Raw genomic sequence first — 24,697 nt, forward strand, 5'->3', positions numbered from 1 at the left:
GGGTGGCTGGGTGATAGACATTGGGGAGGGTATGTGCTGTGGTGAGCACTGTGAATTGTGTAAGACTGTTGAATCACAGACCTGTACCTCTGAAACAAATAATACATTATATGTTAAAAAAAAAAGAAGAAGACGATAGCAGGAAGGGGAAATGAAGGGGGAGGGGAATTGGAGGGGGAGACGAACCATGAGAGACTATGGACTCTGAGAAACAAACTGAAGGTTCTAGAGGGGAGGGGGGTGGGGGGATAGGTTAGCCTGGTGATGGGTATTAAAGAGGGCACGTTCTGCATGGGGCACTGGGTGTTATACGCAAACAATGAATCATGGAACACTACATCAAAAACTAATGATGTAATGTATGATGATTAATATAACATAATAAAAAAGTAAATAAATAAATAAAATTTAAAATCATTTAAAAAATGAAAGAAAGAAAACAGAAGACACATCTTTCATTTGGTATGCTTTTTAGCTCCAAAGTCCAAGGAAAGGACCTCAAAAATTATATCAAATATTGGCCTCAGTTCATTTATTTTGTAGGAGAGCAGAATTGCCTCTTTTACAGAGGAGAATGGAGCCCTTTCTTCCTGGTTCACTGTGATATGATTGTCATCTCTATATCCACTGCAATCAGGACAGGATTTACCAAGGTCAATTCAACGTAGTCCAACTATAACCAAGCTCAGTTGAACTCAATTCAACTGTTGCCAAGCTCAATACAACCCCACAACTCTTTATTAGCTACAAGGCACTATGAAGATTTCCAAAATGAGTAAGACGTGTCCTCTTTACTCAATCTGGAAAAGAAGCAAAAAAGATTAACTGTAGAACATTGTGGCAGTTTGGAAATGGTTAGACAGGAACACAGATGATAAATGCTAGAGCAGTGGTGAAACCATAAAAGAAGTTAAAAGGGCTGTTGGAGTTCAAAGGAGAATGGCTGTTCATAAAGCTGAGAAAATGAGGTAGCCCTTGAGGAAAATTCCACGGCTTCACTTTTGCTGTTTTCTCTACAAAGAGCCGCATAGAAATAAAAGCATGGGACACGTAAATAATGATGTACTGTATGGCGGCTAATTTAACGTAAAAAATAAAAGCATGGGACAGGGCACCTAGGTGGCTCAGTCGGTTAAGCGTCTGCCTTCAGCTCAGGTCATGATTCCAGGGTCCTGGGATCAAGTCCCACATCAGGCTCCCTGCTTATCGGGGGGTCTGCTTCTCCCTGTCCCTCTGCCTGTTGGTCCCCCTGCTTGTGTTCTCTCTCTTTCACTCTCTCTCTCTGAAACAAATAAATAAAATCTTTCTTTTTTAAAGTTTGGGACATATTTGGTAATATGATAAATATGGATATGATAATTTTGACAAACAAATAAGCAGGGTGTTGCTGGAATCCAGGAATTAAGAGGAGTTAAGGCTGAGATAAATACCAGAAAAATAGATGGGAGTCAAAACACAAAGACCCCCAAATCCCAAACTGCCCTCTTTGTATTTATTAAGTAATCAGGAACCGTTGAAGCCTTCTGATCAAGCAAAGGAGATGCCTGGAATTACAAGATAAATCTCGAAGCTGTGATTATACAGATCAAAAACAGCTCCTACATTCTATCTTGTGGGTCTGCATTATGGTAGGAAAATGAGAGGCAGTGAGAGTTGTGAGAATATCTTCCTCTCTCTAGGCAATTAACTGCAACAGGTTGAGGAAAGGGCCAGGACTGGAACTTGATCTTCTTGCAGACTGGGCACCAGACCTGCCATCTACAGGATATACAACTCAGGAGCATGAGAGATAGTCCAGGCCAGCAGGTGGAAGGGCAACAGCCAGCCAGTTTATCTGATGATAGAGCCCACCCTAAACCTTCAGTGTCTGAGTTTAAGTTTTCACTGGAGCAGGGCCTGGGACAAGGACTTATACCAGTAGCTTGTTTGGGAAGTGTTCACTGGGCAACAGGAGTGAGGCAGAAGGAAAGTGAGACAGAAAAAGAAGGGCAAGCCAGTCGAAGGGTATAGTAAAGAGGTCACTGATATGGTAACAGGATCTCCTTATGAAATGTAAAGAATGTCTCCAAGGATTGACCACCTGAAGGACTGGGGGCTGATGACTTAACTTCCAGCTTCTGCTCCCTTTCGGCAGAGAGCTACCTAGGGGTAACATCTCTGTACTTCGGGCTGTCCTTGTACACAGGCTTTCACAAAGTAACCTCCATCGGTATTTGGCCAAACTAAACCTGCCATTCTCTTTCATGGAAGTTCCCAAGGCAGTTAACAAAGCCAGGCAACTGCATATCCTCATAATTACCATTGGCCCTTACTATACAAATTCCAGAGCTACTGCTTGCTTCCCCATCACTTGTGCCTCAGCCAACCCAGTGCTTGTGAGGCTACAGTTCACTAGGCATTATCACCACCCCACTTACTACCAGCAAAGAGTTCCCTGTGAAGTTTGATAATGAGTGACCCAGCTCCTACATTCTATCTTGTGGGTCTGCATTATGGTACTGTTTCTGCTACCAATTATATCTCAGTCTGGGTTCCCCTCAAAGCAGTACTGCTGTCAAGACTTTTAGTGCACGTGGTGTATTTCGGAAGTCATCCCAGGAGTCATCAATGAGGAATTAGGAAACATGAGAAAAAAGTGAGTAAAAAGTCAATTTAAGGGTGCATTTTGAAGTCAGTTATGATTCTAATGGGATTCCTGAGAGATATCCAGTGTCTTTCTGAATTCTGTATCTGACGGAGAGGATGGATCATTTTTCCACAAGCTTCTGACTCCCATATTTTTGAGTTTGTCCCTAGAGGTATTATTTCCCTTGTACTCAGGCTTGTACAGAGCCAAGTGGGTTTCCATTGTTTTAGGAGTAGAAACTAGGTTGCACTCCTTTGAGATGGGACATTCTCACCAGGAGGTCAGTTGGTGCTCACAAAGGAATTGTTCTCTAGGGCTGCAGTTATCAGAAGTGGACTGAGATGTGACATGGGGTACCAAAGGCAACTGCCTGAATCTATTTCTCTATCTATCTCCCAGGATGTGTACCTTTTACAAGGTAGCTTGGGTACCATGGTGGGTCCTCAACTCCTTCACAGAATGGTGTCTATTTATTCCCCCAAGAGATGTTCCTTCCTCTCAGAATCAGCCTTATCATCTCCTGCTCCCAGGGGTTCAATCTTGACTGCTGCTCAAGGTCATCTTGGATCTGATCTATATCAATAGGTATGGATGGCTTTTAAGAAGGAGGAAGTGACATGAGCTGGTACTTCAGAGCAAATCCCCTGCTGTGCCCTCCCTGCTGACAATCACCGTTCCATCTCTGTTTTCAACTGTCTGTTCCAACAGGACATGTAGGCTGGCATAGCTTGGCTTCTGTAGACCAGTCGGGCTCCACTTGCTGGCCTTCCAGGGCCTTTCAAGGCGAGCTCGACTCTGCACCATTAGCTTCTCCTTTAGACCTCTCAAAGAATCTAGCCTCACTCTAAGCCTCACCCCTAATGGTGTGAATTGCCAAAGGGAGATTTGTCTTTCATTTTTTTGAAAGGATTTTCAGTTTCTCCCAAGACCTGGTGTGTCAAAAGGAGCATTAAGACAACTTGTCATCCCGCTCTTTTCTTTTTGTCTGGCCTGCATCTTTCTTAATGCACCATTTCTAATCCACAAGATTATAGACTCAACTTCAAGATTTCTTTCTTATACATCTAGATTTTGTAATCAGCCAATGCTACAGATGTAGCACAATGTTACACAGTTTCCTAGGGGTCCCACATGGACCCCAGGATGAAGTGTGGTAAATTTTGCACAATACAGGGGGGAAAAAAACATGTGACTTTCTAAAAGTAATCTCATTTCTTCTATCTTCCTCTTGAGTTCTCTTTATGGCTGATACGGAAAATTGATTTTTTTTTTTTTTCAAAAAAAGATCTGTCTCTCCCAGTTCAAAACTTCATCACATCCAATCTTTCAAGGTTTCTTCCCATTATCCCTTCAATTTTCAGAATACACTAGGGCATGGAGCTCTCTTTAGAGTTCTATACGCAGGTTTTTACTAGGTTTTTACTGCAGGTTTTACTACTATTGCTAAGGCACCAAGACCTGGTGACTGGCTCTTTGTTACAGTCAAGCAGGGCTCTGATCTTCCAACCCGTTTGAGTTTTCACTGTCATTGCCAGGCCTTTTGCCTGGTAGTCTTTTCTGTGGCCTTCTGTTACAAAGTCACATTTGACTTGTACTCTCATTGACCCTTGCTTACTTCCCCAGGCCAGCCATCTCAGGTTATCTTTCACACACACTCACCAAAGCACAAGAAGACATCTGGATTTCCTCACTCTACCCCATTCTGAAAGAATGGGAAACTGGCACAGGTGCCTCTGTCACTTCTACCCAACCATGCAGGTGATATATCAGGCACCTCCCTTGTCCACTGAAAAGCTAATCTGAAAGACATTGCAGTCTTTCCAGGGAAAGGAAGAACAAATGTCATTCTCCTGGTTTTCCCACAACCATCTCCTGGTGAGGCTTGCATATACCCTGTCCTGCCCCCACCTTTTCTCCCCAAACCATGTTCAACCCAGGGTGGATAAATGGGGAAGGCAGACACTGGAATTTCATCCTCCGTTCTTCTCTCCCTCTCCTGTTCTTCAGCAGCAGGTAGTAGTGAGCAGAGGGTAATTACTCTTCCTGTAAAGTATTGATTTAAAGTCATACCCTTTATGTCCCTACACTATAGGCTGTAGTAAAACTACACCCTCAAGTTCAAGATCTCTTCTAGATGTATAAATATGAGATTTGAGAATTTAGAAAACACTTTTTTCTCTCTCAAAAAAAAATCAAGCTTTCAAGAATATTACCACTGGAGTCTCAGGAAAAAAAAAATGTCTAATATGAAATTAGAAGTAAAATTGTATCCCTTTTGACCTAAGCCAGTGGTTCTTAACTTTGGCTGCACATTAAGTCAATGGGGCAGCTTTTAAAAATACTGATGGTCAGGTCCTGTACCCCGGGGTCCATTCTTCAAAAGCTTCTGGAATCAGGCCCAGTTAGAGGTATTTATTTGAAAACTTCCCCAGTGATTCTAATTTTTAGCCAGGATTGAGAATCACTGACCTTAGACTGTTATGTGTCTTCTCTCTGAATGAGATGATACCATTGAGTCCACTGTGGAGAGAAAACATGATTTGCTGGGAATGAATAAAAAGAATTCTAATATTTCGTGATTAGCATCTGACTACAACTCTTGTACATTCCACAAAGCAGTTATCTGATCAGTGATTTCATGTTACCATCATAACAATTCTTTTACGTAGATACCATGCTGAGTACATGTAATTGAAGAATGAAAGTGGAATCCAAAGAGGCTAAATAAGCAATGACTTTATAACTTAAATATTAGAGAAAAAAATACCAACCCTGATTTTTGATATTAATAGTTATCATTTATGACATCATCGTTAATATGATTAAAAAGTTGGGACACGAGAGTGGCTCAGTCCGTTGAGTGTCCGACTCTTGGTTTTGGCTCCCATCATGATCACAGGTTCGTTCGTGACATCAAACCCCCGTGTTGGGCTCCACGCTCAGCAAAAAGTCTGTTCGAGACTCTCTCTACTTCTCCCTCCACCTCTCCCTGCCACTCTCTCTCTCTCTCAAATAAATAAATCTTTAAAAAGTTATTTTTCCTTTTATTGAAATTAAATTTTTAAGTATTATAGAAATATATAACCTAAAAAATAAAGGTTCTCATAATCCCACCTCACAAAGATAATCACTGCTAATGGTTGGATGTACGCTCCTCCAAATGTGTCCTATTCATATGATAGCAAATATCATGAAAGTATTATTTACCCAAATGAGATCATACTATATACAGCTTTGAAGCTTAACTTTTCACTTAAAAATATATCCTACACGTGTACTGTGTGAGCTTGTGTGTGCATGTATGTGGTGTATCTCTTCTTAAAATGGCTTACGTATTTCAATGTTAAGAAACTAAACATTTGGGTTGTTTCCAATTTCGTAATATGACAAACCATACTATAATGAACATTCTTGTTATAATGAACATATCTTTGGACAATTTTGTAGGTGTTTTAATAAAATTGATTCCTGTGAGTAGAATTTCTGATTTGAATCCCATAGACATTTGCTACCTTAATAAAGTTTACCAAATTGCCCTCCAAATAAGTTGTGCCAATTTACAATTATTTCAACAATATATGGCAATGCTTGGTGTCCGCAACTTTGGCTACACTAGGTATTAATCTTTTTTAATGTGCTGATCTGATAAGTGAAAGTAAATGCCATTGTTAATTGAATTTGCATTTGTTTGCTTATTGAGATGGAGCATCTTTTTACACGTGGCCAAAAGCCATGTGCAGTTCCTCCCCTGTGAACTACCTGCCTGTGTGTCTTACTCATTTTTTCCTAAGATCAACCAGTTTCTCTCTTTTTTTTAATTTGTAAAAAGTCTATGAGTACTATAGAAATTAACTATTTGGCTATCATATATATTATGAAATATGGCATTATTTATGGCTTTGAGTTTTGTCTGGGGTAATGTTGGTGAGTGTACATGTTTCTTTTTTATAAGTTAGAAGTTTTTATTTTTTTAATTACCATGCTTAACTGTCTTTTCCTATGTTAATTTTTTATTTTATGTCATCCCAAGAAAGGGATTCCCTTCCACAATATTATAAACTACTCAGTTATGTTTCCTTCTCATATTTTTATTTTTATTTTACTACATTTAAGTCTTTTATCCACCTAAACTGCAGTGTAAGCAAATAAGAAAGGGATCCAGCTTTACATTTTTCTGAATGACTAGTCATTTCTGCCTGTGCTATTTATTTAATAACCTGGTCTTTTCCCACTAATTTGAAATGTAACTTTATTAAGTACTAAGGAATAGAAAGCTAATAAATAGGTAGGTGGATAGATATGTAGATGATAGATGATAGAGAGATAGTTTTCCACATACATATTCTCCTGATTTCTGAAGATTCATACTATGTTTTGATATCTGGTAAAAGTACTCTAACCTCTCATCCCACTTAACTTTAATACAATTTTTTCATTGGACATTAAAGATGTTTCCCTATGTTACGTTTTTCAACTGATTTTTGAAATAATTTTTATCATACTTAAAAATAGAACAACCAGTTAGGATTATATTCTTTAAACTCTCCCTTTTCCAGGGGTGCCTGAGTGGCTCAGTCTGTTAGGCATCTACCTTCGACTCAGGGCATGATCCTCGAGTCCGGGGATGGAGCACCACATCAAGCCCCCTGCTCAACAGGGAGTCTGCTTCTCCTTCTCCCTCTCCCTCTTCTCCTCCCCCACTTGTGCTCTCTCTCTCTCTCTCTCTCTCTCTCTCACTCTCTCTCTCTCATTCACTCTCTCTCAAATAAATAAATAAAAAATAATAAAAAATAAATAAACCACCCCTTTTCCCAATCCCTGCTGCATCTTGGATATATTGAATCCTAATTCTTTCCCCTGCTTATAGTCACTCCTAGACTTTCCAGTTCTCAGCTGCCAAAGTGAGTTTTCTAGTGCCCGAATTTAATCATTTCTATTTGCTGCTGAATATCTGTCAATGACTTTCTATTCATTTTATGATATAATCCAAAAATTTCAATGTGACATACAGGATCTCTGTCTACTCCTTTATACTGACTTTGTATCATTTCTTATCTCTCTCAACACCCTCCCTCCAGTCATTATAAAACTGGGTTCACGTTAACTCTTTCTTGCTCAGGCATCATCTCCCACAGGACACTTACTTTAAATCTCTGCTCCATTCTACGTGAGGTGCCCTTCCTTTGTCAGGACTCCCATTACTAGATGAGACTATATTAAAATTGCTTGTTCATTTGAATCTCTTTTCTACTAAACCAGAAGCTCCTTCAGGATGCTATCTTTTCTTTATTCCCAGAATTCTCCATAGTATCTATTACATAATAGACCTTTAATTCACGTTGCTAAACAAATAAATCTAAAGTGACACAAGCTCGGGTTAATTTTATACCAATCAGCTGGTCAAATAGATTCCACTGTCTTAATTGGGCGCAGGTAGTTTTTCTAGGAAGTGATCCCAGGAAGCACTACAGGCTTGGGTAAAGTAACACAGAGAGAAAGGGGAAATGCCAATAAAGGGGTGTGTTGATGAGCTAGAGTCAATGGAGCCATAATCCAGCTTGGGGCCTTTTGAGAAATTATAAGTCACTTTAGAACTATCCTTCAGGAGAATGGAAAACCTAGAGCATTTATCCACCGGCTTCAGTCCAAGAGTTGTCCCCAGAGGTTTTAACTTATGCCACACTTCCAGGTTGTGCCTGTGTGTAGCCAAGGGAGAGCACATGGTACCAAAGACCCAGGGTATAGAACCCTTGAGTGCACAGGCACTCAAGTGGGAATCAGTCAGCATCCAGGTGAACTCAGAAGAAGGCCAAAGGGGATGGGGTGGGCATTAATGGCATCTGCTACAGTAGCTGATACTATAGCCTCTGCCCCACCTCCAAACTGAACATGTACCAACTAGTATCAGACATGAGCTGTTTGAAGATTCTTGATGGACAAGAAGCATGATTTCTATTCCCTTCAAAATACTCAAGGCTCATAGACACAAATGCTATTTGATTCAGTCTCATGGTGGACCAAAAAACCCTCCAAAGGGAAGCTGCATGTTTTTTAAAAGTTCTGTGTTATTATTCATTGACAAATCACTTTCTCATTGTAGAACATACATTTGCTCAAACCTGTGAGACAATAAAACTTTTTTATTATGATTATGTCTAACATCCTTTCCCTGTACAGCTTCATAGAATTGGCTTCTACATGTCATTAAGTAGCCATGGATATCCATTATGATGCTCAGAATATTTTGGTTCACTTTTATAATATCATCAGTGATTTGAGGTCACTTTTGGACTTCATTGCTTTTTTAAAAGAGAATGAGTAGTAAACTTCACTTTATTCAGCGACTGCTGCATGCAGAACTCCCTACTAACCTCAGTGGTTGTATATAAGTGTTATGCAATCTAACAAAACTTACTGCTTACTGCATATTGTACAGAAATGCTTATATTTGGGGCGCCTGGGTGGCTCAGTCATTAAGCGTCTGCCTTCAGCTCAGGTCATGATCCCAGGGTCCTGGGGTCGAGCCTGGCATCGGGCTCCCTGCTCAGCGGGAAGCCTGCTTCTCCCTCTCCCACTCCCTCTGCTTGTGTTCCCTCTCTCACTGTGCCCTTCTCTGCCAAATAAATAAATAAAATCTTTAAAAAAAAAGAAATGCTTATATTTTACAAAAATTGGCTATATACCTGTTCGATGGATGCAGTTAATCTGAATAAAAAATTTGAAATAAATGAGTTTTGATAGAAATATTGAAGGATATAACCAAACATGGACTGGTGTTCAAAGATGACATTCAAATATTTCAAAAATACAGTGTTCATGGATTGGTAGGGAAGCCTCCGAAAATACTAAGTCGGAAGTGTGCAGATGTAAATCAGTCTGTGAGAGCATACTGGGAATGCCATCCTTCCCTCTTGGCCCCCGTGTCCTCTGCCTAGAATTTTTGATCCCTTCTTTAATAACTCCTGCTTGCCTTTTAGATTAGCTCAAGCCTCATCTCCTATATTAGTTTCCTATGACTCCTTGACAATTTACCACAAACTTCTTGAATTAAAACACTTTATTATCTTATGGTTTTGGAGGCCAAAGTCAAATACGGGTTTCACTAAGCCAAAATCGAGGTGTCAGCAGGGCTGCATTCTTTCTGGAGGGTCTAGGAAAGATCCCATTTTCTAGCCTTTTCCTGCTTCTAGAAGCTATATATAGAGATATATATATGTGTATATATATCTCCTTGGTCAGGGCCGCCCCTTAGTTTCCTCCTGTGTAAAGGAGAAGTGTATTCTCAGGTGGGTAAGAGAACAAATGAAAGGGCAAGGTTCCTCATCCCAAACCTCTTGCTCTAACCTACTCCTGAGAAGCAGCACCGACTTCTCAGTTTCCTTACCAATAACATGGAAATAATCACAGCATTTAGCACACTTGCTTGTCATGAGTATTCATGAACAGACAAATGAAAATTCACTGACCATGATTGGCACATACTATTCACTCTAAAGTGTTAGTTGTTACTATTTGCCCTGGTGAGATTATTGTAAGGATTTAGGAAACAGTTGATAAAGCCACAGCATGATGCCTGGCACACAGCCAGTTCTCAGCACATTCTAGTCTTTGATTTATCACCATCATCTGTATTAAATACAACAAGTTAAAGACATCAAATTCAGTGAAGAAACTGCGTTTCAAAGGTAGGAGTTTGGTGACATGCGTTCAACTTTGTGCTAACAATCTGCCTGGCTCTGTTATTAATAGCCTCAGTATGGCCACAGGGTTAGAAGATACAAAAGGTCAATAAAGTTGTGATGGATGGATTTTATTAGTTTCCATGGTGAAATAATAGTAGTAATAACTATAGGCTTTAAAATATTACAAAACATTTTCAAATATATTATCTCATAGGGGCTTGATGTGACTTCATGTTATTCCCAGGCAGTATCTAGCAGTCTAATGGCTATTTGATTATTTAGGCTTCCCAGGTTATTATCATCCTTGTCACATAATAGCCTTTATGTCCTTTGTATTATAGAATATTCAGATGTTACCCACTGTTTCTAAGGCAAACGGAGCCATTCCACTCAAATGTTTACAGTAAATAGAACAGAAACTTGTGGAATCATCTTCCTCTCTCATAAATGAAGCAACAGCAAAGTGGTACAGCATCTCAGCTGTTCCAAGTTCCTCAAATAAGTTTTACTTTTGCAAAACGAACCCTCTAACTTCCTATATGTTGTGAGCTGCGTTATGAGCAACATGACAGCCGGCAGCCACGTTTGTTGTAATTTTTTAAATATGTGGAAAAAAAGCAAGATATCGACCATGTATTACCTGAACCAAGATGCCAAATTATCTAACTTGTTTCTCCAGGCAAGCAGTCCAACAACAGGGACAGCTCCCAGGAGCCAGTCAAGATTGTCTGTTTGTCCATCCACTCAGGACATCTGCAGGTAAGTTGCTCAGCAAATGATCCTATTTAATCTTGTTTAGACCAATGTTTTGTAGTCTTCTTTTATATTCCGAGACTGTGTGGCTCTTGCCTCTGCCTTACATTGGCCATGGACAGTTTATACTGGCTTAATTTTTCCCCCTTTAGTGCTTTTTCTTCATTTGATCTTTATTTACCAACTTCTGGTCCATGCTATCATTTTCATCATTCTCTCTCTCTGTTTTCCTGTGGCTCTCCTCTCCATTCCCATCTCCCATCCTTTGCCTGCTGCTTTGTCTAGATCTACCATCTTGCATGACATGTCAGAAGATGCATTTGAGCAATGCACCCCTGTCATGGTGCTGAGCCCTGCTAGGAAGGAGTCTGGTAAGAAATCAGTAAAACAGAGGCCTAGGAGGAGAAGGAGGGCCTCTGAGAGATATGAGCCTGCAGAAGAACAAATAAAAGGGAGAAGAAATGATTTTCACCTCCAAATCACAAGCCCCAGATGGAGCGAGGTTTATGCAGACTCTTCAGATTCATCTTCCACAGATGAGACTCACTGGATTCAGGCAAAAAAAAGAGCCCAAGTTAAATTCCGACTGTCACGAAGAAAAAGGAGAAATGGCAATAAGCCCTGTGGAAATATGGATGGGCCTTCTGCTCCTCATGGAATGGATCTGGTAGATGTGGAATCCAAAGGGAAAAAGCAACAAGAGCTGACTGAATGTGCGAGTTGCTCTTTAAATCTCTGCAGAGGAAAGGGCACAAGGTACCAAGAATGCAGTCTTTCCCTGCCACAAGGATCCTTTGAGATTAAGAGATCCTCAAGGAAGCATGAGGAGAGCAAAGGCGGATACAACCACAGGGATCTGCAGCTCTTGCATCGTCTTGGGCAATATGAAACAATCCAGAAAAGACTTTCAGAAGCCGATTCCAGCACGGATATGTTGGCAGTAGCAGAAGGTGGCAAGTATGTGGACGCTGCCGCGTTCCAGGTGAATAACTCTGTGCAGAAGCCTCCTGCCACCTACCATGACGGGTCTGATAATTTAAAAATATGCAGGTCAGTCACTGTAGAGAAAGACTTGATGCCATCCACATGCATTTCTTCCCGCTGTGAGTTAGGCGTGTGTTCAACCTCTCCCCTCAAAACATAACATGTATTCATACCGTTATTTGTCTGATTGTATATAAGGTGACAAAACAAGAAAAGGCATCTATGGGAATGAGAAGAAATAATAGGGAAGCATCCATGGGTTTGAAAGCTGTTCCAGAATAGAATTAGATTTCTCCTTTACTCTTCCCTTAATTGGATAGTGAGTTATCCTGGTAAATGTACTGACAAGCCAGTTGGGTCTGGTACCCATTCTAGTTAAGACAAGACCAGTGGAGGAAATATGAGTGAGAGTGTATGAAACCCTAGATCCTTAAATGCAAATTCAGTGAACTGTTAGCATCCTGACAGAAAGATATTCAAGGCTTGGGTATTTTTTAAGGTCAGATTTTTTTTTTTTTTAAATCAGAAAAATCTCTGCAGTTGGTGCTAATTTGTTCTCCAGTTGTCTGACTCAGCAGGGTATTTCAAGACTGAAAGCCCACAGAAGCAGGTCATGGACATATCAGTGGGATTGCTGGAGCCGTCAGGGAAGGAGAACACATTAACTTTAGTGATAGTCATGTACTGAAAAGTTTCAACATGTAGATATTTCATAGCTATGAGACTCCTTTCTTGCCATTTTTTTTCCAACCGTATACATTTTCAAAATAACTTAAAGTGATTAAGAATTATAGGAATATCCATGCTAGTATGCACAAGTCAGATCATTTTAAACAAAACAGTTTCATGTGTTCATGTTATCCCCTAGTCATTTAAGTTGGTTAAGTTTTGTTGTTTTGTTGCATAACGCTTGGTTGTTTGGGCTTGTTTTATGAAAGTTAAAGTTACTATATAAAACATGTATGTGTGCCTCCTGCCAGTGACGTGACCCCGAGAATGTTGCCAGTATCCATTCAAGACAGGACAAGGGGATTTGAGGCCTGGATGTAAATAATAATAGTTTATTCCTCAGAATGTTTTATAAGATTTTTATAAAATGCTCATTGATTTATTCATTCAAGCACCTGTTATGCATCAATTCTCGGCATTGGAAATGTTACAGTGCCTGAGATTTGTATAGTCTCTGACATCCTAGCTCTTACTGTCTAAGGGGGAACAGAGAAACAAAAGAAACTATTTTACAGTTGATGTATAATTATGATTGTGATAAGGACTATGAAAGCCCACAACAAGGAAGCTTCACCTACTCAGAGAGATCGGAGAACTCTCTTAAAGAGTCAGCCAAGCTGACTGAAGTTCGAGAATGACAGGCATTGATCAAGGAAAGAAACCGGGAGGACCATTCAGGCAGAAAGGGCCACTACACCAAGCCAGGAGGAGGGAAGGAGTTTAGCAATCCAGGGGGCTGAGAGTGGGCCGCTGTGGCCAGGGGGTGATGAATGTGGGGAGCGGGTGGTGGAGATGGCGGGGAGAGGTGGAGAGAGCCAAGTACAACAGGCTCAGACATCTCAAAGAAGGGACACCATTTGATTTATATATTAATGTAAGTTTCTTGTAATCTTTGGAGTATGATTTAAGTGTGACTTTGCTAAAATGTTGGGGTATGGGATAAAACACTATTTCCAGTCTCAACCAAGAACTCCCCACTTACAGCCATCTGTTGTCATTCCCCGAATCTACTTCCAACATAATTTAATGAAAGAACCTAGTTGTGGGCTTAATAGTAATTGGAAAAAAAAAAGTAATGCTTGCAATTAAAGTCATAGTGGCTGATTCTCCTAACTTAAAAGCACTGCTCTGGAGGAACATTTTCAAAGACAGGATATTTAACTTAGACTTCTATTAATGAAAGTGAGATTGATGGACCTATTCTTATTATTTCTTGCTGTGGGTTGTCATCAAAATACCCACTAAGCAAATACGGGGACTGTGTATTATACTGGACGCTGAGGGCTAAAAGCAACAAAAGACTTGATTCTTCCCTTAAGTGGCCTGTTAGAGAAATTGAACACATATCTGAAAAGATACAAATTCAAGATAGTACAGGATGAATTAAAACAAAACATAAGGAATACTGCAGAAATTTGAAGATGGAAAAACTTCTGAGAGCTGGAACAATCTGGAAACCCCATTAAGAGGTGGGATTGGGACCAAGAAAAGTAGAATTAAATTGGCAGAGATGCATGCTGGGCATTCCAGGCACCCAGGGCAGGGGAAACACCATGAGCCCAGACAGAGATGAGGGAATGACACTCTGCACTGAAGAATTTTGTGTGAACTTCTATGACTGGGTTGGAAAGTTTACATAGATAACAACTAAAAAAAAAAATTTTTTTAAAGACTTTGTAGAGAAAACATGCGTATCTTTCCAAAGAAGATATGTGTTCTCTACATCTTTGTTTTCAAACTGGCTCAATGAGCTTTTGGGTACCAAAGAGCCTGCCTCAGAAGCTGAGAACAGATCAGGGGGACTGTGCTCCCTTTAACCCATCTTCAGTCAGAGCAGTTGCATGATTATCTCTTGTATATAATGGGGTTCGACATTATCCCTTTAGGAAAAAAAGATTTTGCTGCAAAAAATAATACAGAGCAGCCTTTGCTCAATAAAATAGACCTGATGAAGAATAATATATACAGTCACAACATCCCTGGGGGTGTATTGGGAAAGGAACCTAGATTTAGGAGCACAGGTTGCAATAAATTGGAATGTATCCTGCTTTGAGGTAAGTAGGATTAGGAAGATAAAGGGTAATGGAAGGGAGGAACACATGGTATGCTGTCATTCCACCCAGTGATTGGAAACAATCTTGGTGCTTGGAATTGGTGAGAGCGAAAGACAAAGGAGTCAGGGGTGACTCCACACCTTGGAGCTTGGGAGACAGGAAATGCTGCTCTTACTGACAAAGGCAGAAGAGGTCAGAGGGAGGTGGTGTGGGAAAGACCTGATGAGCTCCATCATAGGCAGGCTATTTGTGGTTGCAGTGACATTGCAGGGTCAGCTGTCCAGCACACAATCTGAGACATGTCCCTGAGGGGCCGGAGAGCAGTCACAGCTGGTTCTGTAGAATTGTTCAAGCATTAGTGAACTGTACACAGATCACCACGAAACAATTGCATATTTGCAATTGTTATTAACATGACATTATTAGCACGGGGCAATGGCACAAAGACGCTAATAATGAAAATCTTTTCAAGGCCAGGGAGGACATATAAATTTGGGTGTCATTCTCAGGCAGGTAACTGTGATGACTGGGAAGTGAATGAAATCTCTGAATGAAATCGTATACAGGTAAAAGGCCTCCAGGTGGACACAGCCTGAGCACCAGGGTCCCCTGTGCAAGGGAGAGAGGCAGCAATTGCCTATGAACTTGCACTCCCGCTGCTTCAGACATGCATGGGCAGAACCATCCTCGGTCACAACCACAAAGCAGAAGAAGCGCCTAAGCCCTTCCTCCTTTTCTGTTCCTGGCATTGGGCCCCTGCCTGGGCACCCCACGCTCTTTCCCACTCTCATCAAAGCCTTATTCAGAGAAAGTTTCTCTACTAGCCAATTACAGCTTACAGGGAATTTAAGTCATCATGTTGTTACACCCATAGCTGTGTAGTGGGAAAGGCTTTGTATTTTTTTTTTAAGATTTTCTTTATTTATTTGATAGAGAAAGACATAGCAGGAGAGGGAACACAAGCAGGGGGAGTGGGGGAGGGAGAAGCAGGCTTTCTGCTGAGCAGGGAGCCCAATGCAGGGCTCGATCCCAGGACTCTGGGATCATGACCTGAGCCGAAGGCAGACGCTTAAGGACTGAGCCACCCAGGTGCCCTGACTTCGCCTTTTCCATAGGAAAAAAGTATTTAAAATATGGATTATATCATGTTAGCCCATGTTCGAGGCTTTTCAATGGCCTCTTCATTGCCCTTGGTGGCAAGTTCAAAATCTTTAATATGATTTACAAGTCCCTGCATGATCTATCAGATCTGCCTCTCTGGCTTCAACACCCATCACTAATGAAGACCTATTGGTGCTGGTCTGTCTTCAGTTCCCTGAGAGTGCCCAGGTCTGTCCCTTTCAGGGCCTAGAATGCCTTTACATTACCTTCTCTGCCCTTCACCAGACTAACTCCTAGTCATTCTTTTTTGCTTGAAATGTAATTTCTTTAGGGACACCTTCGAGAGGCTCAACACTCAAGTCTCCTGGGAATCCCTTCCATAGCATAATTTTTAATTGCTAACATGTGGGTATTTTTGTGGTTGACTGTTTGAGCTTTGTTCCAGTGTCCACTGTGCCTGGACCAGTGCCTGGCAGATAGAATATATTCAACATACAGTTTTTGAGTGAATAGATTTAGGGAAAATGAATTTTTTTTAGGGAATTATTCTTATAATGTGGAATGGTAGCACTATGTGGTAGATTACCTCACCTGCTATGGAACCAACATATAAAACGTACTCTACACCAGCAGTGCTTAAACCTTAGCGGACATTAGCACAGACCACAAGTCTTGTTAAAATAGATTGTTGGGGGCTCCTGGGTTGCTCAGTCGGTTGGGTGTCTGCCTTCGGCTCAAGTCATGATCCCAGGGTTCTGAGATCAAGCACCATATCGGGTTCCCTGCTCAGTGGAGAGTTCGCTTCTCCCTCTCCCTCTACCCCTCCCCTCCCCCGCATGCAAGCTCGCACGCGTGCTCTCTCTCTCTCTCTCTCTCTAAAATAAATAAATGAGTAAATAAATAAGAAAAGATGAGTTTGGGAAGCATAATTACAGTTTCCTGTCATATTCTATTGAATGCTGACACAAAGCAAAGTTAGGTTACCTCCTTGTAGTTCACCCTGTTGTACCAGTAAGTGCTGGTCATCTTACTAAAACCATAGACTGACAAAGCCCGAACTTTACCAGGAACTCAGATGTCATGGTTTGCCTATTGTGTCTCTGCAAACCCACTTCCTCATCGCAACTACCCCCATTTTTATCAGTGAGTTCACAAATACCCGGAATTTCTAGTTTTTGACTCTTTCTCTCCTGCATTGGTTATACCCAGTCTCTAACCAAGTCCTATCATTTGTTCCTCCAGATACTGCTTTTGGTCTGTGCTCTCTTTCTCATTGTTAATGTCCCATTTTGATCCTTTTTTACACTTCTGTTCTTTCTCCACATCCACCCTTTAGCCTACTACCTTTTTTGGTCAGGACTCTTCTACCAGGGTAAAACTGACTGAAATCAATTCAAATGAGCTTAAACAAGAAAGGGATGCATTAGCCACAGACATAGGAAATCCAGGTATACAGATGGCTTCAGAGACTGCAGAGATTCAAACAATGTGGTTCTCCTTCTCTGTGTGTTCTCGTTTTCTTCAACTGCAGGCAAGCTTCCTCTGTACAGCAGAGGGAAGAGACGTTGTGGCCAGAGATAGCTTTAGGCTTACATTTTACCAGCCATAACTTAACAGAAAAGAGAAATGTTCTCTTCAATCAGTTACACATGCAATCCCAGGGATGGAATAGAATTAGCCTGCCCTCGGTCACATCCTTGGGCTCATCACGGTCACCAGGGGCACTGGGCATTATGCCCAGACCAAGTCCTTGGGAAGGAAGGTTGGATTTAAAATGTGACTTTGGCAACTCCTCCAGGACCTTGTGAATTGGGGAAAAGACATTTCAGTAAAAAAAAGAATAAAATTAGTACCAGAAAAAGTGGGACAAGAATTATAAGCAAGAAAAAACAAACAAAACAGTAGCACTCAACTACCATCCGGTGTGACTCTCCCTCTTTCTGGTGTTTTTCTCTTCCTCTCCAAATGCCCACATTTAGGTATGTTTCAAGACTCATCTCATTTTTATCCTCTCCATAAAGCTTTCCCAAACTACCCTGGTCCACAGTGATCTTTCCTTTCTTCTGATTCCCATAACCTTTTGTAGTTGGTAGCAATTACTTAGAATTCACTTAATTTCTAGCAGCTTCATGTGTGTTAGTTCTCTGTTTCCTATAGACTAAGATCCTTGAAGTAGGAATTATGTCTTATCCCTCTTTTGTGCTTTCTACAGTACTCAGAATGTAAAAATTGTCTATTTTTTGACTTGCTTAATTCTTATAGTTTGCAATAACATTACACCAAGTGTGGGAAAATGGAAAGAGAACATTTCTAAAACTCAAAATATTCATAGCAGAAAACTACATTCCAAGAGCAACACAATCATGCTTTTTGACAAATCACTAGCATTTGTAAGATTGATTTAGATAATTTTTAATAGGCCTGAGCTCCTAAGAGAATTATGCTTAAAATGGACCCTTCTTATCCCTGTCATCATATCTGTGTACTCATTTATTCATTCATTCACACAGTGAACAACTATTTGTTGGGAATTTTAATCTGTATCAAGGAGTGTTCTAGAAGTTGGAAATACAGTGAAAAATATAGTAATGGTCCCATCCCTCATTAACTTATATTCCAGTTAGTAAAACAAAAACAGGCAAATGTAAAAAAAAAAAAAAATCCGTGAATGAAGATAAAGGAACACATTGCATCTAATAGAACAAAACAGATTTCCCTGAGAAATGAATAATAAAGAAGAAATCCAAATGAGAGTAAGTTAAGCAGAGAGAAGGGATAACCTCTTCCAGGAAAAGGTATGACATATATGAACACCCAGAGATGCATGAGATCAGGCATAAATGATGTCAGTGTGGCCTTGCAGCAAGTAGGAGGAGGGGAATGGTAGTCAACCATGGAGTTCTTTATCAACCACAGTTAGGAGTTTAGACTGTGTTTTAATGCCAAGGGTAAATTTCTATGGACTTTTAAGGAAAAAGAATGACACTGTCACCTAAGTGTTCTGGAAAACCACTCAAGCTGCTTTTGGAAAACAGACAGGAGAGGGCAAGACTGAAGGGAAAGGAAACCAATTAAAAAGACACAGCTGTGTCCCAGGGAAGAGCTGATGGTGGATGTGAGAATAAAAAGAACTACGTGGAAGTGCACCTCCGTCACTCATTCCGTTAAGCTTCCAACTCTTGGTTTCCGCTCAGGTCATGATTTCATGGATCATGTGATCGAGCCCCACCATGGGGCTCCACGCTCATCGGGGAGTCTGCCTGAAGATTCTCTCCCTCTATTCCATCCCTGGCTCGCGGTTATGAGCGCACTCTCTCTCACTCTCTTAAATAAATAAATAAATCTTTAAAAAAGTAGTTTAAAAAAGAGAAGTAGACAGGTTTTTTTAAGTATTATGAAAGTAAATCAAACAGGATTTGATGATAACTTACATATGTATCTGATCTCAAGTTTCTGATTTAGAAAACGGTAGATTATAGTATCCTTTACTATTGAGAGAACATACTGCTTGAGAGACAGATTTAAAAGGAGGAGAGGAGTTCAGTTTTATACATAATAGTTTGAGGCACAAGGCAACTCTCCAAAGAGAGATATCCAGAAGAGTTCAGAAGAAGCATTTGCAACATTACATGAAGATTAGGAAGTCTTGGGCATATAAGTGGTGATTGTCAAGATCTCCAGTGGAAAATCTGTAAACAGAGTAGATGAGGACATGAAGAACCCTGGGGAATAGCAGCATTTAATGGCCTGAAAGAAGAGAAGAGGCCAGCAGAGAGAAGAAAGAGAATGGCCAAAGAGATAAATGAAAACCCAGGACTGTATGAAGGAGAGAGAGAAGGTAACAAATAGAGGAAGAGATGAATTCAGAGAATCTCTGAGCTCAGAGAGAGAAAGAGAAGTTGATGATGAAGAAAAGTGATCAGAATGTTTGTTTCTTAAGGTCCCTCAGAAAAGGTAAGAAAGCATGGGACCCAAAGCCCAAAATAAAAGGATTGCCATGGCAAGGAAAATAAGTATGATTTTCTTTGCAATAGAAGTAAAAGAGGAAATGACAGATGCAGATCTACAGATTATAAACAGATATTTTATATACAGATACAGATATTTTATAAACAGATACAGATATTTCTTTTTGATGGTCTTATATTTGATGGCCTTGTATGTATTTATTTTATATACAGATACAGATATTTTATATACAGATACAGATATTTTATATACAGATACAGATATTTATTTTTGATGGCCTTTTAGAGCAAGAGGGTTGGTTGCAGGGTCATACATCAGTGCAATTTGAATTTCAGATAACAAGAAATAATTTTTCATTGGGACAGAAACATACTAAAAAAGTATTCATTGTTTATCTGAAATTCAAATTTAACTAGGTATCCCGTATATTTTTGTTAAGTGTAGCAGTGCTAAGCATAGCAAAATAGAAAAGCATTGTTGGAAGTCCTGTTGAGGTCCATAACTATGAGTTCATGTGACCACAGATGGCAGGAAATGTAACTTCCACCTACAGTACATCATTTAAATGCAGATACAACCAAAGAAGGCAATTGAACTTGGACCTAAGGGAGTGACGTCATGAAACATCTAGATTTCACATTTAGCACAGTTTGATATATGTTTCCCCATGTATCTCCAGATAAATTTGAAATTTATAAACTGAGACAAATATGCTTTACAAATAAGATTTTTTTTAAAGATTTTATTTATTTATTTGAGAGAGAGAGAGAACACACAGAGGGAGAGTGAGAGGGAAAAAGCAGACTCCCCGCTGAGCAGAGAGCCCAATGACCTGGACCCTGAGACCTGACCTGAGCCGAAGGCAGATGCTTAACTGACTGAGCCACCCAGGCATCCCAATTTTTAAAGTAAAATAACATTCCCGTTGGTAGTTGTGCTCTCTATATTTATTTAGAGAAAAAAAAATACTTCTTTTTACCTTAACCTTTCAGATAATTATTATAACATTGGGAACGGTGGGGTCATTGATTCATAGATCATCCAGGTTACTCTCCAATCTGATCTTTGAAGACCTTGGAACATCAGCACACATTATCATCTCTCTCTTCCTTGAACATACTATTTCCTGGGACAGCCTCTTTCCTTTAGAATCTTTAATTGTGAAAACATTCTTTCTAATATTGAATCAGCCTGTGTCCTTGTATTTTCTCCCTCTTAGTCCTAGATTTATATTCATTCAGTAACAGATTTTTTTAATTTTTAAATGTATTCTGTTGCTTCTTTCTGTTACTTTTTCTGTACAAATATGAGACTGACATTCTATTGTCAAAGTCCATTCCATGAGTAAAAGATCAGCTGTTCAGAGTTTTCAGTATTCAGGTGAGAAAGGTCTCCTAAGTGACCTCATGAGAATCATTTATTTCCAAGAGGTTAACAGACTCTTAAGAAAGTTCATAAATTTATTCTTTTCCTTAGGCTTTGCCTTTGTTTTGCTGAGTCTTATAGGAATTCATAATAATCTTTCTCCTGTTCATTTTAATAACAGCTGAGTTGGTAGGAAATGCAGATGTGAACACCGGTGGTTAGTAACCTGTCATGGGGCAATTCATTGTGATTACTCAACATAGAGTCACAGAGTCTCACTTTCAACTCTTGCTTTCTCTCTACTCGGAAGGGTCAAACTTGAAAAAGGTAAAATGGCTCTCTCCTTATATATGTGATCAAAAAATGAGAAAAATGGCTGTGTATTGCAAATGTATGCATTACTAGTATGATAGTGTTATAGAACTAACTTCTTTCTTTGAAATGAATAATTATGTTTACTGTGGTCCTCAGCAAAAATTCAGATATACACTATGCTACTTTATTCTAAGGAGTAAAGGGTTCTCCAACAAAGAAAAAGCTAATTAGCACCACATTCTAATGTTATGAGTGTGTAGCGTGATTTCATGTAGACTTTCAGCATTTATTCAAGTAATTTATATTTTGAATGAACAAAAGCTATGAATTAAGGCACTGATATTTATAGACACACATGAAATCTATGAGAAAAATAACTTGAAAGGCTTACAGAAATGGCATTTTATATCTTTTTTTAAACATATATCTTTCAAAGACATGCCTTGATCTTAGCAAGGGTTTTTTTTGTCCTGATTGTTCTCAATTTGGGAGTTCATCTGTCCAGGAGTGGAATGACAGTGTCATCAATAATACTGATTGCCGGGGCGCCTGGGTGGCTCAGTCGTTAAGCGTCTGCCTTCAGCTCAGGTCATGATCCTGGGGTCCTGGGATCGAGCCCCGCATCGGGCTCCCTGCTCAGCGGGAAGCCTGCTTCTCCCTCTCCCACTCCCCCTGCTTGTGTTCCCTTTCTCGCTGTCTCTCTCTCTGTCAAATAAATAAAAATCTTAAAAAAAAATACTGATTGCCTTGACTAGTAGATTATCAAAAACCAAGCAGATTGATTAATACTATTCTAATTTGGCTAAATAGGTCACTCTGATTTTTGAAAATAGCATGTATTTGTAGACCAAATATTTAACAAGTTGTACTTTTAGAAAAGAAAAAAGAAAAAATGGACATTTCTCTACCTATAAAACCATCTTCAAGTAAATTTGAAGATTAAGCAGGAATTTTCCAATCTCAGGAAATCTCAGGCAAAAATAGATAGAAGTATGGTGCTCCTTCAGACAGATAAGTCAGTATTCACGTATTGTAGAACTGTTTACACTGTACTACATTTATATTTTGTTTGTTAATTTCTAAGTTTGTTAAATACCAATTATACCAAAGTGCAAAATACTGAATAAGAAAAAAGTACCAATTAGGTAGAGTTTATCTACTTCTTAATTTAAGAACAATAAGTGTTCAGGGTTATAGTTACTTTGAACTATGTGCTTTGTTTTATAAACTTATATCTATCTGGCAATGTGCAAATTCTTCTCTGCCTCAAAAAAAAAAAAAAAAGAACAGCACTCAGTGCCTTCTCTAACTTATACAAATTCATTTTTAAACATATATATATATGTTTATATGCATATATATATGTAAACAGAAAATGAACACTGTATATAAACTGATGAATACTGGGTACAGGGCTTGTTGCTACCAAATCATGATTTGTATCTGAGAATTTATTTATAGTGTGAACATTTCCTCCGTTTCTAATTACCATGTTTAGGTTCTCATCTTCCTTATAACCATTGTGGAGTAGTTATGCATTCATTTCAAATCTTCTGCAGGCGTCCTCAGACATAGGCAGATTTAAACACCAGTGTCTAATTGGGTTCAGAAAATAAAATGCCCCTGGAATAGCCTGGCTGAGTTGTCTTTGGTTGGTAGCGCTCTGACAGCCTTAAACTCAGCCTGATATTCTCCTTGCCCCTGCTGTCAGATACAAGGAGGACTCGAGGGGTCTATTAATTCCCCTTCGCTCACTTCCAGGTTTATGCAGAACGGAAGAGCCATAATACAGGAGTTCCTGTGTTTGGAAAGCTTCTTGGAGATGGCTTTTACTTTAGACATTATGCTGCAAACCTTCTTCTTTCCTTCATGGTTATCTAACAAGTGATCATGAAACCTTTCTATTTCCTGCTTAACTTGTACCCCTTTTGTTCTTATACGGCCCCTCAGAGCCTCACCTTAATAAATTCTGATATCTTTATTTTAAAGGTATTTTGATCTGAGCTAGCTCACAACTCTCAGAGGGTGTAATCAAATTAAAATGTTTTGCCACACTCTATGATAGTAACACTGGAGAAAATAAAGGTGGAATAAAGGAAGGAAAATAAATAACTAGAATGAAATAGGAGTCATAGACCTGTGAGAATGTTCCATGCATTGGAGGAGTCTTGATTCCAATCAGCATTTGGAAGCCTCAAAATTCTACCAGTTCGAACTAGAAAGAACCAGAGAGATCACTTCACCCAGTGGTTCTCAATCTGGGCTGCATATTAGACTCACCTGGTAAGTTTAAAAAAAAAGTTCCTGCCAGTATCCCCCTGGAAGGGATGTCTCAACATAGTACATTTTTAAAAGCATCCTAGATTATTTTCATGAGCAGCCAGGGCTGAGAATCACTGATTGTTTAACCCAATCTCAGGTGAACAAATTGATGCCCAGAAGATACATATATTGCAAGAACCATACTTTGGGCAGGAGGTCCACTTGGCAGCACTGTAAGACCTGGAAACACTAGAATGGAGCCTGGGGGTGAGCAACTTGTACAGATTCTTTCCTTTCAGCTCTTAAAGTCATTTGGGAAAGTGGTTCTGAAACTTAACAAGTTTATTGGTGGAAATAGAAGATGCAGTTGCTTTTTACAACTTTCATTTTTGGATCAAAACTCAAATTTCTCATCTAGCTGCAATTCACTTTCAAATGACACTATAGAAGAAGCAAATAAACCAGGAAATCCTTGGTTCTCAAATTATAGTCCCCGCACCAGGAGCATCAGAATCACGTGGGAACTTGTTAAAATGCAAATTATTGGACCCCCAACCCAGACCTGTTGAATGAAAACTCTAGGAGTAAGTCCCAGCTATCTAGCTTAACTGGACCTCTATGAAAGTCTGATGCATGCTGAAGTTTGAGAACCACTGAAGTGGAAGTTACAGATGAGAAAATTGTAATTGTAGTACAGGGTAGGGTGTTCATGCTGCAATGGGTAAATACAAGGAGTTCGGGAGTATAAGGAAACAGAGCCTGATGCAAGTATGTACATCAGGGACAGCAAAACACAAAGCAAATAAAGGAGCTGATATATGTTTGTGCTTGATGATTTTCTATTTCCTTTCTTCAAT

The 24,697-nt window shown here is 39.7% G+C and overlaps 1 protein-coding gene across 3 annotated transcripts in view; it reads left to right on the plus strand.

Annotated features, from left to right (window-relative positions):
• The window catches only part of MARCHF1 (membrane associated ring-CH-type finger 1), a 471,309-nt gene that overhangs the window by 374,272 nt on the left and 72,340 nt on the right, over positions 1–24,697 (plus strand). Inside the window, exons 1-2 of one of the 3 annotated variants that reach the window (XM_028104320.2) lie at positions 10,809–11,067; positions 11,347–12,111. In XM_028104320.2, the coding sequence (XP_027960121.1) occupies positions 10,865–11,067; positions 11,347–12,111 (968 nt within the window). In that variant the 5' untranslated portion in view covers positions 10,809–10,864. Of the gene's footprint in view, positions 1–10,808; positions 11,068–11,346; positions 12,112–24,697 lie in introns of those variants that run through there. The other 2 variants (XM_028104319.2, XM_088021014.1) reach the window with 2 other exon arrangements.

Source organism: Eumetopias jubatus, unplaced genomic scaffold (assembly GCF_037043125.1).
Source record: "Eumetopias jubatus isolate StellerSeaLion01/CBP00866 unplaced genomic scaffold, mEumJub1_p1.0 scaffold_2, whole genome shotgun sequence".
Taxonomy (NCBI): Eukaryota; Metazoa; Chordata; class Mammalia; order Carnivora; family Otariidae; genus Eumetopias; species Eumetopias jubatus.